The sequence below is a fragment of the Lissotriton vulgaris genome, chromosome 6 (assembly GCF_964263255.1).
Source record: "Lissotriton vulgaris chromosome 6, aLisVul1.2, whole genome shotgun sequence".
In the NCBI taxonomy this organism is placed as follows: Eukaryota; Metazoa; Chordata; class Amphibia; order Caudata; family Salamandridae; genus Lissotriton; species Lissotriton vulgaris.
In genome coordinates this window covers 396345716-396361853 of record NC_141694.1, presented here as the reverse complement: position 1 = coordinate 396361853, position 16138 = coordinate 396345716, and the positions used below count along the sequence as shown (strand labels likewise).

General features: G+C 45.8%; 1 protein-coding gene across 1 annotated transcript in view; it reads left to right on the top strand.

Moving 5' to 3' along the window:
- Positions 1–16138, top strand: part of CSMD1 (CUB and Sushi multiple domains 1) — a 3932590-nt gene that overhangs the window by 3275289 nt on the left and 641163 nt on the right. The window contains exon 48 of the mRNA XM_086925641.1: positions 494–640. Coding sequence (XP_086781767.1) covers positions 494–640 — 147 coding nt within the window. The remainder of the gene's footprint in view (positions 1–493; positions 641–16138) is intronic.

Genomic DNA, 16138 nt, shown 5'->3' with positions numbered 1-16138 from the left:
CAAAACTCTTAATCAGGCTCAAAGTGTTTAAATGACATTGGAAATGTGTAGCTCCCTGTACTTTGAATGTTTGGTTTGGTGGTGATGTATTCTGGTCTCCTTCTCAAATAATAATAATAATAAAATGCATGGCACGACTGAAAGAATTCTTATATAAACAAAATCACTAGTAAAACAGCTGCATCTAGTATATTGTTTACATTTAACATTGTTATTGCAAGCATAAGGCAGCCACGTGTAGGTAGGTGACCTTATTCTTTCTTCTTTTCTCATTTTTATTTTTGTGGCATATACTGTCAATAAAAATACAACATAGCCATTATATTAGCTTGCAAAGATTAGACATATGCAATTTGCCCGTGCTTGTTATGTACAGACGATAAAATATGTTTTTTGGCACAAACATTTGAAGATGATTTTGGCAATAGTTTTGTGCTATTATGTGTTTCTTTACCTTTGTGTGGTGTGGTAATATTTATGCTTTCCTTTAAAGGACCTTCAGGACAAAGCCCATTGTTGGTGGCACTAAGCGGAAACCATACTGTGCAGCTGAACTTCACAAGCAAGGGCAATCAGCTGTATCTGCGCTGGTCTACAGATCATGCAACCAATAAGAAGGGATTTAAGATCCGCTACTCAGGTTTGTAATTTAACACTCAAAACAGAAAAAAACCTCTCAGCACCTCACATCACTTTTTTATCCTTCAAAACCTTGTGAAGTGCATTTCTAAGCGTAGGAGATTATGTGGATGAGAGACTGAGGCACACAAGGATCATAGGCATAGCTTCTTCCGGAATACTTTCTGTTTGCAAACTGTACTCTAAAACAGTAGCAGCATTACTGAAGTACTGACTGCCTTTCGAAATAAGTCCTTTCCTTAGGGTTAATATGGTAGATTCACAAAGCAGGAGGCCTTCACGAAGCATTTGAGACATATTTGTTGATATTCGCATTGTCATATAACTTTCAGGCGAACAATAAACACCATTGGTGTTTAACTTCAAATACAGTAAAACCACCAAAAAGCCGTACATTAACATAACAAGTGATGTAGCTTTTTGACGAGATCTGCAACATGAGAATACAGTCCTGGGCACAAGTAATAGGGTTATAACCAATGGTTGAAAAGTCTCGCTTCGCTCGAAATATCTGAGGTCAACACCAGTATGTTATTCAAATGTCTTTAATGAAAAAAAGAAAACAACCAGCCAACACATGTTTTGGTCACATAGGGGAAGTGACCCGTGACTTCCTCAGGGCTTTGTGGCAATGCAGGGAAGTAATGTGCTGTAACAAGGCCAGTGATAATTCCAACCCGGCAGAGGGGTTTCAGGGAGGACAAAATTGGGTCAACTTATCGGTTCCTGGTAGGCGAAGGAGGGGCCCAATGTGGCGGGTACCTCCAGGGTTGTCAGCGCCTAGGGTGGTGTGGCCACTGATAACATGTGGTCCTAAGTGGGAGTGGGAGAAAGGCCTGCAGCGACGTGTGGATGCGACGGTTGTGTGGCACATACTCTGAACATTGTAGACACTATGCTAATTAGTCTGAGTGCCAATCTTCCTGTATTTACTAAAAACCCTACACAGACATAAGATCTGCAACATATCTGTCTGCAAAATGTGGTTACATTTTTTTGTAGGATGATTGTAAAATAGTAGGGGAGCCATTTAGTAAATGTTGGTAAAATGCATACTGTTATAAACCTGATACGTGGTACAGGATGCGAGTCATTTCTTTAAACCAATGGGAACAAAAATCATTTGTTTATGACCAAGCGGCACCATCCAGTGTTTTTTCATTGTGTACTGAGTATAGACCAATTAATATGGAGAAATATGTAGCGTGAAAAGGAGTATCAAAATAATCTATGTATTTCTGAAATGGGCACAAGAAATGGAGTTTAGGAACAGTTGTATGTGTACATTTCTGAATTTATGGCCACCAATACTAACATATAATTCAGAGGGCATTTTTCAAAAAGGCCTCTTTGTTGCCAGGTGACTTGCATTTACATGGCACAAATGCAGTGAAATCTAATTGGTTAATAACAAATGTTCTACTATTCCATTCTCCCACATGTCTTCTGATAAAAAAGTACCTAATTTCACATTGTCCACTCAAAACTGACCCTTTTTTTGCAAAGTTGATAGCCGTGAATTTTGGGCCCTACCTAGCTCAACCGGCACCAAGGTAAGCATAGCCAATCCGCACATTTGTAAAGGCTAGACACATCGGGGAAACTAGGATAGTGTTATTCTCATGGCTGTTGCAAGTTTTCTACCCAGAATCCCTTGCAAACCTCAAAGTTTGACTAAAAAAACAAATTTTCCTCACATTTTCATGATGGAAATGTATGTAATCTGCGGAGAGCACAGACTCATTTGTGTGTGTAGGCCTAGTACTAGTGACAGGAAAGGACCAAAAATGCAACATGTACACATCACATTTTTCTAGGCAAAACCAACCATTTTGTGAGTAACTGTGGATTTTGGGCCCTAGCTCAGCTGACACCTAGAAAAACCTTGCAAACCTGCAGATTTTTAAAAACTATACACCTGGGCAATTCCAGAGTGGAATGACTTGCATGGCTCTCACAATGTTTTTTTACCCAAAATCCCTTGCAAATTTTTAGCTTTGACTAAACACATATTTTCATCACATTTCTGTGATGAAAAGTCTGGAATATGTGGGGAAACTCAAGCTTCCTTCCACCTAGTATTCCCCCAAGTCTCCAGATGAAAATAGTACCTCACCCATGGAGGCTTAGTGTACCTGGTGGAATCAAGGGTGTGCTAACTTGCATGACTCTCATCACCTTTTTTTTAACGAAGAATCCCTTGCAACCCTCAAACTTTGACTAAAAAACAAGTTTTCCTCAAATCCACAAATTTCACTTGTGTGGGTGGGCCAAGAGACCACCTCATAAAAGGCCCTAAAGGTCTACATGGAAAGATCAATGATAGGGGTAGCTGCTGTAATTAGGGCTGACACCCAGGGAAACCTAGCAGCCACATACATTTACAAAAACTAGACAGTCAGGGATTCCATGGTGGTGTGCCTTGCTTGAATCCCACAATCTTTTCTTACCCATAATGCCCTGTAAGCCTCACACTTTCGCTAAAATCACTTATTTTCTTTACATTTCTATAATGAAAATGTCCAAAATCAGGAGGACACCACGACATTCCTACCACCCAGCTTTCCTGAATTTTGTCCAGATGAAAATTCTACCCTTTGTTGTGTGGCTGGGCCAAGTGCCAGCGAAGGCAATGGATCAAATGAAGGTTGATGTGAGTTCCACTGTGGGACTTCCATTGACCCTGGTTTGATCCATTCCTTTCATTTTCAGGAGGTCCAGCCACATAACTGTGGCAGCATTTTTATTGGAATAAGTGGGGGAACACTGAGTGGTAGTATTTTGTGGATCCCTCCTGATTGCAAAAGTATCTGTCACATAAATAAAAGGAAAATTAACTTTTTTAGGCAAAGTTTGAGGTTTCCAGTGCATTGTGGGTAAGTAAACCTGGTGGTATCCATGTGAAGCCCAGCACCTTAAACTCCCCCAGGTGTTTAGTTTTCAGAAATGTGTGGGTTTGGTAGATTTCCCAAGGTGGAGGCCGAAGCCAGGACCAGTTAATGCAGCTACTTCCATTGCCAGATCCTGTTAGTTATTTGACAGGAAATATTGATATTTCTGTTTTGGGGCTTTTCCTACTTTGGTCGATACAAGAAGAGAAGTGTTTTTATCAGAACAAGTGCAAGAATGCTGGTCAGTAGGATATTTGTGAAACCCGGTATACTCCAGACGTTTACGTCACACATATGTAAGGAACATGTGTGTTTAGGCAGAGTTTGAGGTATACAGAGCATTGTGGGTAAGAAACTTTCATGAGATCCAAATGGCATACCACCCTGAACTCATGTTGATGTCTAGTTTTCCAAAATGTTTGGGTCTGGTAGTTTTCTCCAGGTAGCTGCCTACCCGAGCCCAAAAAGTGCAACCATTCCCCATAGCAAGTGGGACAACATTCGGATGTAGCTGCACTCTCTCCTGGGCCATTTATAAAAACGACACCTAAAAGAATCAGATGACTTGCTTGCCGGTGGGATGAGATGTTATAGTCTGCAGGAAAGCAGAAAGACTGTTGAGGCTTTAGGGGTGAGTGTAGGGCATGATGTTAGAATGGGCCAGACCCACATGATTATTTTAACAAAAACAAAGATAGTCCTGTCATCCAGTGAGCTTTCTGTCCCTCGTGGACAAATTGGGGCAAACTCTGACTTGATCCCTATGGAGTTGGGAGTATGGCCTAATGTCAGATTGTGTCTCCTGTGCCCCTTTCTTTTGCCCCAAATGTGAAATCCCTATTGTCCAGTGGGCTTTCTACCTCTAAGGGGGCAGATTTGGGGCAACCTCCCTAATTTGAACACACTTCCTGTCTGAATTGCTCGATGTTAGGGTTGGCCATCTCCTCATTTTTCTTTGTTTTGGTGCCATTTTGAGTTCCCTGGTGTCTAGTGTGCTTTCTGACCCCACATGGAGAAATTGGAGGCAAACCCTCTGTCTGCCCCTGGCGATGGGGGAAGAATGGTTTGTCCCTTTTGTGATGGGGTGAGTGCAATACCCATACCCCTTTCTTTTTACCCAAATGCAAAATGTCTGCTGTCTAGTGGACTTTCTAGCTCCCTGTGCGAAGATTTGTGCAACCTCCACAATTGGGACAAACTTCCTACCTGCCCCTGGGACGGCAAAAATACATCATTGCTCCTTCTGGGTTGATGGTATGGCTCATTGCTTGGTTGGGGGGCTTCTTTTGGTTGTTTTGGCACCATTTTGAAATCTCTGGTGTTGAGTGCGCTCGCTTCTTTCCCCCAGCAGGGCAGATTGTCTGTGAATTCTCCTGTTCTATGGTTTTGCTAAGTTTGCCCTGAGTTGGCAGGGTATGCCCAGACGTGGGTCCCTTCCTCACTTTGCCACTGGATTCAAATTAGCCTGGCTGATGAGGGTTATGAACCCGAAACCGGTTCCAGGATGCTTGTTACCAGTCCAGGGAAGACATGGCTTGGCAGTTCAGGCTGGCCTGTTCCCATGAGGCAAAGGGTCAGACTGATTTGCATATGGCCGTGTCTGAACTGGGGTGGTGGAGAGAGCTAATGAATGATGATGGATTTAACCCAGATCAGTTGACTGTGGGTGAGTGCTCGCAATGTTCAACACTCCGTCCATCATCCCCTTTGGTTTTGCTAAGTTCGCCCTAAGTTGGCAGGGTATGCCCAGACGTGGGTCCCTTGCTCACTTTTCCACTGGATTAAAGATAGCCTGGCTGATGAGGGTTATGAACCAGAAACCGGTCCCAGGAAGCTTGTTTCCGCTCCAGGGAAGACATGGCTTGGCAGTTCGGGCGGGACTGTTCCCATGAGGCACAGGGTCAGACTAATTTACATATGGCCATGTCTGAACTGGGGTGGCAGAGTAAGCTAAAGAATGATGATGGATTAAACCCAGATCAGTTGAATGGCAGCGAGTGCTTGCAATGTTCAACACTCCATCCATCATCCCATTTGGTTTTGATGAAAACCCAGAGGTTGCAGTCTTTCCCCCCCCCTGGGGAGCAAAAAGTCTATTGGGCCCCAGGGTAAGGGAAAGCATTGGGCCATGTCAATGGGGGGCACTACCCCCAAATAAATACAGCACTAATGCAGTTCCTGTTGTCTAGTAGACTTTCTGCCTATGGGAGAGGCACATTGGGGGTAATTCCCCCATCTGCCTACCAGGAGATGCAGAAAGACTCTTGAGCCCCTTTTCAAGATGGTGGAATGGCCATGCCCATATTTAGCAGCCCCCTTTTCCCTGGAGTTTAGTGGGCTTCCTGTCCCCTCACACAAGCTGCCTTCTGAGGAGATTGGGAATAATCTCCCACATCCAGACCCATGGAAGAGGCAGAAAGAATGTAAGCCTCCTTGTTGAGGTGGGGCAAGGCCATGCCCATGGTGGACAGCCGCCCCCCCCACTTTTTCTTTTACATTTGGCTGGTGTGTAGTGGACCTTTTTGGCCCCAGGGGAGGCAGATTGGTATAATCACTCATATGTATATATCATATTTCTATGTTGGGGCATGCCCCTATTCTAATATTTGGTTTATAATATACTCTGGTGTCTAGCAAAGATCCTGGCCCCTTGAACGCAGTTGGGAGATAATACCCCATCTGCTCTTGCGGTGAGCAGTTGGAAGATAATACCCCCTTCTGCCCCCGGGAGGGGGTAGTAAGACCATTGCCTCCTTGTCGGGGTGGGGGCATGGCCATGCATCTGGTGGGCAGCCACCACCACTATATATTTTTATATATTTGCCAGGTACCTAGTGGATGTTCTGCCCCCCTGGGATGCAAATTGGGGGTAATCGCTCCCATCAGTCCCCTAAGGGGACAGGGACTCTGTTGTTGCCATTTTGGGGTAGGGGTATGATGGTGCCAGTGTTACTGCAGACCCCAAACCTATGTTTTTTCCCATGCTGTCTAGTGAGCTTTATGCTACCCTTCTGGTAGCAAACCCTATTTGACCTCAGGTGTGGCAGACATTTTTTCCGGATGATGTTTTGGATTTTGTTAGACACGGGTGTGTATGTTGTCACACACACGATGCGGTCACTCTGTTCTTTCGGTGTTGTTTCAAGGAGCGTATCCCTGTCGTTGTTCCTTGCCCTTTTTTTCGCTCTTCTGACCATTTTTTGGGGGGTAATGTCTCTCAAGGAGTTTATTCTCCAGTTGTTCCGCAAACTTCTAAAAGCAGCTGAAAGACTTGCTCTTTAGCAAATTCCTCCCGAATTCCACCAGATAATAGATCCACCAGTGACCCCTTAAGCAAGATTGGGGTCTTATAATAGAATTCTAAGGTAAATATTCTGGTCTCCTTTAAAACAAAACTATTTTAGTAGTGTCAGTTCTCTGTGTGACTTTTTAGTAGTACAAAATGCAGCGCTTGGACAGGGGTCAAATCTGATTTAACTGGATTGTGGATTATCTCATGACACGACCTGATTTAAACACTGCTTGCATTCCTGCCAGAGGAATGAAGGCTATTGCCAACATTTCCCTTTCAATGGACCATCCCCCCCCAAAAAAAGTCCCTGAAAGGCAGGCAAGGATTTCTATGATTCAGTGGTACCATCGGTGTGGCGCAAATTTATTTCAAGAGAGCACCATGTTTTATGGTTCACTTGGCAAAGTATTTTCTTCTGTGAGTGCAAACTCCCAAAGCCAAAGTTTATTTTTGCAGCATATAATAACTATGCCACCAACATGCACGTAGCATTCTCCAGGTGCATGGGGCCCATTCTGTTATCTCCTCTCCAAATGACCACCATGTCTCTGAGTATGACCCAGCCAGGAAAAATAAGTGGCATTTATCCTACCTAAATAGGGTGGCGTAACTATCAGTGTGACCTGACAACCCTGTGGCAGATGGGCTGTCAGGTCAGAGATTTCTGAAGGCAGCACCAGCTGATGTTTTTGCAGCAAAACATCTTGCAGTTCTTCCACCTTTAAATGGGGTGCATGGGCCATGAGTTTGGCAACCTCTCTTTTAAGGCAGGTGGATTATTCTGCAAAACACTAACTTACCCTGTAAAGTGGTCATGTTGTGTAGAAGCCAATGAAATCTCACGCCTTTGCATGTGTAAACTCGTCTGATAAGACAATGTTTCCTTGTTGAAGCAGATGGTGGTGCCACAGGCTATGCAATAATGTGAGAGACCTACACTAAAGTCTCTAAGTGATTTTCTTTTGGAGAAAAGGATGCTTATCATACTTTTCATGTTCCAAACTCCACATAATGCTCTCACATGGTGTTTCCATAGAATTATTTTCAGACTTGAAAGTTTATGTTGTATTGCTCTCATGTCAAGTATTGATTAATTGTGCATACGTGTGCATAAGGGTGAATATGGTTCCGCTAAGTCACAATCATTGATCTAGCAGTGTACAGTCTAACCATTGCATCACAGTGGCTTTGGGTCATAACATTTTGCACCTCCCTCTCTTTTCTCTTATTGTGTCTACCCATTTTGTGTGTTTTAAAATTCAAAGGCATCTCACTGCATTTACAGGTCTGATAGTTTCATGTACCCACAACTGCACTTCATCTTGGATTCACTAAGGGGCACTTGGCACAGAATAGAATTATTCTGAACGTGGCACCTAGACTACCTCTAAGAATACTAAAATCGTCCCACGTGATCACCGTCTAAAAAAGCCTTTTGTTTGTTTTGGTCCTTTGATTGCCTGTTGTACAATCCATGGACATGTTCATATATTTCTTGTTAGAAATATGGTTACTGGTTGACTAGGTAGTGAGTCCTGGTCAAGCAACAAAAACAATTATAGTCAAGGTACAGCCATACACCCAATTAACCTGTGCTCAACCTCCATATAGCTTGGCACAGAGCAGTGAGGTTTAACTTGAAGGTAATGGGTAAAGTATTTGTGCAGCTCTTCAAACAGTGAACGCACCACAGAAAAAGTACCCCACACCAAAAAAAGTAGAGCAGAATTTATTGAATAAAATGAGACCAAAACAACAAAAATCAACTAGTAGTTCCAGAGACATTGAATGTTTAGGTTTTTAGAAAAGATAGAGTAAAGCGCCAACTGTGGATATCTGGTATACCCGGACCGGGACAGTCATAAGTTCAGTCCGACCTCGAAGGAGTGTGTACCGGATGCAGAGACCCATTTAGGCCCGCTGAACAGAGTACCTTACATCCAGGGTCGCAGAGCATTGCGTGGATCTGCTTTGAAGATGCATTATGCAGCCAAGGCGATGCTTCTGTTATGAGATGTTGCCTGGCTGTGGTGTGATGTCTTGTTGTGTTAACATCACAGATTCTGTTAACTGGGCTTGTGATGCGAATTCTGGCATCAGGGGTGCAGCGCACAGTCAGGGGATGCATATGTTCTGAAGTCTGGCATTGCCGTCAAGGCTTCCATCGACCAGAGATGTGAGGGCCTGTAACAGGGATGTGTTGCGCAGTGGCAGTTCGATACAGCTTTTAGCTACAATGTGATTACGTTCTTTTTTTAAATGTATTTTAATTTTTTCTTAAAGTCCTCATTTCCCAGGTTTACAAGAGTTATACTCCTTGATCACCCCCGAGATGGCGCCAACCAGTGATCTTTTGTTTACCGGGATGGATCACTCTACACCTTGCCTTCTATACTCAACCATAGGTGACTGTTTCTCCCAGTTGTCTGTAAAACCACCACCAGAGTATTTAAGCAATATAGTATAGCGGTCTAATCATTGGACTGTTATATAATTGATTGTTCCCAGTTCTCTTAAGGAAGCCAGAACTCATTTTGCTTACATTTACTTACCTTATTTAACCTATTGGTATATTTTATTGATGACCACCGTTCTATTGTATTTGGAGAAGATGCTTTAACCCAATTGTTGCATATTTCCCTACGAGCAAGTAATATTAGATAAAATATCAATTTTTTGATATTATTTTATCAAAGATTCATAAATATCCAGGATCCTAAAGAATACCAAACATTTGCTTACCTGGAGTGTTTCTCCAAGTATTAAGAGTATTGTGTTACTCACATCCAGCCTGAAACCATGAATCGCTGGGCATTCTAAAAACATATGTATGTCATAACCTTTCTCTTTGCTACATTTGGGACATCTTGGCATAACTTCTTTCCCCAATTTAGATAGTTTGTATGGCGTCCAGTAAACCCCGTGAAGACAAAAGAGGTGGTTTCACCTTAAATTTGCAGGCCGTACTGTGGAGTATAACATGTCACAAGATACTTGTCATAAGTCTTCGATCTGTTCTCCTCACAAGTTCTTCTCCCACAGCACTATTGGCAAGGTAACATCTCCATCCGATATCTCCATTAAACAGCCAATACCAATTCGCCACCTCTTTTTTCTGAGTTACACCACTTGCCAAGCACGTTTTCAGTTCATTAGGCAGTCCCCCTCCAAGACCATCCGTAAGGCTCCAGCTCCTTATTTGTAGAAAGTTAAATCTTGATAATCGACCATTAACTAATTCTTGACCCTCCTCCCAAGATAATAATACTCAGTTTTTCATCAGTTGGCTTCAGGTAGTTATTCCTGCATCTTTTAGTGGACAAGCCAAACAGTCCTTAGACCACTCCGGGATGCTGGAGAGTTAAAAATAGGGGCCCTCCCACTATAATTGTTCTCTCCTGACTTTATACCATGTTATTGCGTAGCCCTTTAGGGTTTTCAATTGCATCTTTTTAAAGTAACGCAGGTCTCTGCATTTATAGATAAAGCCATACGATGACCATTTCTATTGCACTCCACTGTTTTCCCAGGGAAGAATCCTCCTTACTGATGTAGGCTACAGGTTGATCAAGGCCTTCTTTGGTTAGCTGTGAGGGAACCGTCCCATGCCATGCTCTGTCAAGGGTGCAACAATAGTGCCGTACTCTCCTCTAGTATCTGGTAAAGGCTAAGAAGGCTCTCACCTCTGTCTGAAGAGTCACAAAGCCAGAATGGTTTCAATATTGGCCTGGAGGGGATGCACCTTGCCTCCTCTCACTTGGTGACCCAAGTAGACCACTGACCCCTGCCGTATCTGGCACTTACTGGCCTTGATAGTCAGGCCTGCCCTCTGCAGAGCATGAGTCCATTCTCTGAGGTGGCGCATGTGGTCCTCCCAGCTAAAACTGAAGACCGCATTGTCCACCACGGAAGTTCTCCAACCCAGCCAGGACCTGATTGACTAACCTCTGGAAGGTGGCAGGGGCGATCTTCAACCTGAATGGCAATGCCTGGAACTGGAAGTGCCCTTCTGCAGCAGAGAACATAGACACTTCTTGTTGGCCCCCTCGGTCAAAGCAGTTTGCCAGTACCCAGACATTAAATCAAATGGGCTGAGGAACTTGGCAGCTCCTAGCCGATCCATCAGCTCTGAGGATACGGTGTGCATCAGTCTTGGTGACTGCATTGAGCCCACAGTAGTTTGCACAGTACCTAAGTACTGGAGTAACACCTGGAGGGGCAGCCTTGGGGACCAACCCAACTGAGCTAGACCAGGGGCTGTTTGAGGGGTCAATAACCCTTAACCTTAACCCAATAACCCTTAACCAGGTCCTCACCACCCTCGCCCGAGACCCCCAATCTGAGCCCTCTGACACCAATGCAGCAGCCCAAAACTTCAGACAATGGATCAAGGACTGCGCCAACAACCTTGCCTCAAGAACTTTCGTCTCATCTCCCTGCTCCCATTCTCGGAAAAAGTCATTGAGAAAACCGCCAACAGACAACTGAACAACTTCCTAGAGAAGAACAACATCCTGGACTCCTCCCAATCTGGTTTCCGCAGTAATCACATCACCAAAACAACCCTCATCGCCGCCACTGACAACATCAGGACCCTGCTGGACAGTGGCGAAACAGCGGCCCTCATCCTCCTGGACCTGTTGGCCACCTTCAACACCATCTACCACCACACCCTGCACACACACCTCCACAACGCAGGGGTCTGTAACAAAACCCTGAACTGGATCACCTCCTTCCTCACCAGGGGAACCCAGAGAGTCCACCTCCCCCCTTTCCAATCCAAAGCCACTATGATCACCTGCGGCATACACCAAGGATCATCCCTCAGTCCGACCCTTTTCGACATCTACATGGTACCATTCACCAACATCGTCCGAGCGCACCACCTCAACATCATCTCGTACTCCAACGACACCCAGTTGATCCTCTCCATCACCTAGGACCCGGCCACTGCCAATTCCAACCTCCACGAGGGAATGAAGGCCGTCGCAGAGTGGATGAAGACTAGCTGTCTGAAACTGAACTCTGACAAGACAGAGGTCCTCATCCTTGGCTCCACCCCCTCTGCATGGGATGACTCCTGGTGGCCGGCCACGCTAGGAGCTGCCCGACACCCACCAATCATGCATGTATCCTGGGGTTCATCGTGGACTCAACGCTCTCTATGACCCAGCAAGTCAACGCTGTCTCCTACTCCTGCTTCAACACCCTCCACATGCTCCGCAAGATCTAGGGATGGATCCCCACCGAAACCAGATGGACGGGCACCCAAGCCCTCGTCAGTAGCAGGCTGGACTACGGCAACGCCCTCTATGTAGGAACCACAGGCAAACTCCAGAAAAGACTCCAACACATACAAAACGCCTCAGCATGCATCATCCTCAGAATCCCTCGCCACAGCCATATCACCACCCACCTCAGAGACCTGCACTGGCTCCCAGTCAACAAGAGGATCACCTCCAAGCTCCTTACCCACGCTCACAATGCCGGATCAGCATACCTCAATGAACGACTCACCTTTTACACCCCAAACCACCATCTTGGCTCCGCTGACCTCGCCCTTGCCACCCTCACACGCATCTGCCGAATGACCACCTGCAGCAAATCATTCTCCCACCTCGCCGCTAAGACATGGAACACCCTCCCCATCCACCTGGGAGAGACCGAGGACCTGCTGACTTTCAGGAGACTCCTCAAGACCTGGCTGTTTGATCAGTACGTGCTTCTTCCCCCATCCCCTCTAGCGCCTAGAGACCCTCATGGGTTAGTAGTGCGCTCTGCAAATGTGTGATTGATTGAACTCCAGCATCTTAGAGATCTCCTCCGAAATTTTGTCTCCCACCTTATCAGACAGCCTGTAGACTTTACAGGCATGCTGTCCCCAGTATCAAAATCATGGGTGCCCCATGTTGTGACTCCTGGGATAAGGGAGATGATTGAGGCAAACTGCCCCAGCAATTGGTTGCTGTGTCTCTGTTGCTCTAGGATCAGTGTAGCGGAGCGGTTGACAGCCTCCAAAGACCCATCCTGCTCCTTGGAAAAAAGGAGGTCACCAAGAGGTTCACTCTCTTCTTCCACCCCATTATTCATGACGAGGAGCATAGTTAATTCAGACCTCTCAAAGTGGGGCTTGAGGAGATTAACATGTAAAATTCTTAAAAGTTTCCAGGGAGTCTTGAGGTCTACCAAGTAGGTGACATCAATCTTGCACTTGTTCACCTCATAAGGCAAAGACCATCAGTTGTATAAGGTTCTGGGCACAATGGGCTACATGACCCACATTTTTTTAGTCAGGTTAAAACTCGACCAGAGTGGCGTTCTGTTTATACCACCATATATGGTTTCTAGATTTTCCTACGCTTGCTTCTAGCAGCGCTTCATCTAGTTACGGAGTGCCAAGATGCAACTGACCCCATAATGGGGGACCATCCTGGGAGCTTGCTTCCAGCCCTACTTCACCAGCCTGAGAGGTTCTCTGACAGGGTGCTAGTAGAGAAGTTCTAAAGCGCTGAAGATAACACCCACCTGCAGTATCTCCCTATAGGCAAATAAAAGGCATGTCAGTAGGTCATCTCACTTCCAACTCATGGGATCTGACAGGCCCATTATCATGCCTTGTAGGTTCCTGTTGAACCTTTCAACAAGCCCATTAGTTTGAGGGTGGTAAGGATTGGAGAATTTGTAGATTACCCCACACTCCTTCCACATGGTTTCATATACTTTGACATGAAGTTGATACCTCGGTCTGACATCACCTCCTTAAGGGAACCCCACATGGGTTAAAATTCACATCATTGCCTTGGCCACTGCGGGTGCAGTCATTGTCCTAAGAGGCAAAGCTTTCACACACCTGATGGCATGGCCCACCAAAACCAGGATGAACCTTTTGCCCATGGCTCTCTTGGGGTTTAGAGACCCAATAATGGTGATGCCCACCCTTTCAAAGGGGGTGCAATTACAGGAAATGCTTGCAGGAGAGCCTTGGGCTTCCCCTGTGACTTGCCAGTGGCCTGCCAGGGAAGACAGGTTCTGCAGAGCACAACTGAGACCCTCCTCATTTGAGGCTGGTAAAAGTGGGTGACAACTCTGTCAAAAGTCTTGTTCTGCCACAAATGACTTGCCACCGATACATCATGACCCAACTCCAGTAAGAAGGTCCTGTAGCCTGGGGGACCAACAACACATGGGTTGCACCAGGCTCCCTATACAGGAAACCATTCTCCCATTAAACTAGGTGACGACCAGAGTTGTCGCTACCTGCTTCGGCCTGCTGCCTTAGGCCCAGAAGAGTAGGACATTCAATCTGTGCCTCGCAGAGCTCCTCCCTGGTGGCACCCCCTTTCTTCTGCCCTTTTGGTGAGCTCAGGTAGTTTCCCTAAGGCGGCAGCAACCTCATATGTAGGCTCTGCAGCATCCTACTCAAGGTCAGCCTCCTCCTGGACCGTGGGGGGTTTCAGGAGTGGGTTTCCTGCACCCCTTGCCTTTTCTCTTTTGTCGGATACCTGGGCCATTCTTCTAGGATTCAGGCCTTCCTGGCTACCCTCTCTGCTTGCCATGGATTGTGTGGCAGGCACAGCTATTCAGGCAACCCCTAACATCTCCAAGTGGGACTCTAGCTCCTTTTAGATTGTGTGCTCCAGGTCGTTGCAAATCAGACAATCCCCAGGCATAGCTGCCTCACAACTACCCTCAAGGAACCCAAGACCATCTCGTTCACAGGGACCCAGATCCAATGGATAGTGAGTGTTAGGATTGTCAGCTGCAACAGCTTGGTGGAAAGCATTAGGAACTACCTGCTCTGAAGTCACCAGATGACATCTGACACTTGTCATGCTGGCTCCAGTGTCTCTCAAAACCTCCAACCTCTAGCCATTGATGGTGACCAGCTGCCTGTACTTCTTAGTATTACTAGGCGTGTGAGTCCTCTGCATCATCTCTCCATCACCCAGGGACACTAGGGTTACCACTACTCTATCCCCCACACTATCTGGGACAATCTCCTCCCCAAGCACTATATTACCTAACCCCAGTGACTGCCCACTGGTATGAGGATGTGCCTGCTTGGGACACTTGGCATACCGCTTGAAGTGCCCTTCCTATTCACACTCACAGCACTTGGGGGAGTCCTGACCTGTTGGAACTAATTGGAGGCCCTTTTAGCACGATTCACTGCCTGTGCTCTCATTCCTACCACCAGGGGGGCAAATTGTGGAGCTTTCCAGTATCTAATATGCTTCCAGACACTCACCTGTATGCATATCCTGACTTCCAGGTTTTATGCATCATTTGGGAATTGAAATCCATTACCAATCCATGCCGGGTTTTGTGAAAGCCAGTTGGCTCATGCTGGAAACTCTATTACCTAGAATTTCCTGTTCTCTGCTTCATCTCCACCCCTGCAGGCCAAGGATGGGTGGAGGAATTCAGCTCACCTGTGCTAGCTAGTGCTAGCCTGCTCACACCTGATGCATATGATTACTGTGAGCTCTTTTAAGCCCCAGCTCCCTTCAGGCCATGATTGGTCATTGTAGCTTTTTTCCGGTGAGGCTGATCCTTGTTCTCTGAGCTTTTTGAAATACCTTGATTCCTGAACTATAGTTAATCCTTGTCCCTTGATTCATGAGCTATAGCTATTCCTTGTGCCTGAATTAGCACTGCCTGCAGTGCTACCTTGTTTCCTGAGTTTCTGAACTATAGGTATTCCTTGTACCTGAATTAGCACTGCCTGCACAGCTACCCTGTTTCCTAAGTTTCTGTGCTATAGGTATTCTTTGTTCCTGTTCCTGGGCTTCAGCTATTTCTTGTTCCTCATTTGCCCTGCTTGCAGTGCTCTCTTGACACATTGTTTCCTGAGCTGTAGCTATTCCCTGTTCCTGAACTAGCACTGCCTGCAGTGCTACCTTGACTCCTGAAGCATTTAGTAATTCCCTGTTCCTTAACCAGCACTGCCTGCAGTGCTACCTTGACTCTTGAGCATTAGCTTAATTCTTGTTCCTGCCCCGCACTGCCTTCTATGGTACTTTATTTTCTCGATTCCTTAACCTGCACTATTATAGTATACCCTTGTAGCCTCCCCTTCTTTATATCTTTTTCCAGCCCCTGCCTTTCTTCCCATTCCTTGGTTCCATTTCTAGTTTGCCGTCTTCTTATTGTGCTGTCTTGCTTCTGTTACCTTGTATGTTTGTTACCTACTTTCTGCCAAGTGTGCCCTGTGATTTCCATCTTTTCTGTTAAGCACTCCTCCTTGCTAGCTCCTTGTCTAGTGTGCTTGTGTTTAGTTCTACCTCCTTGCTGTTACTGCCTCGCCAGTTCCTGT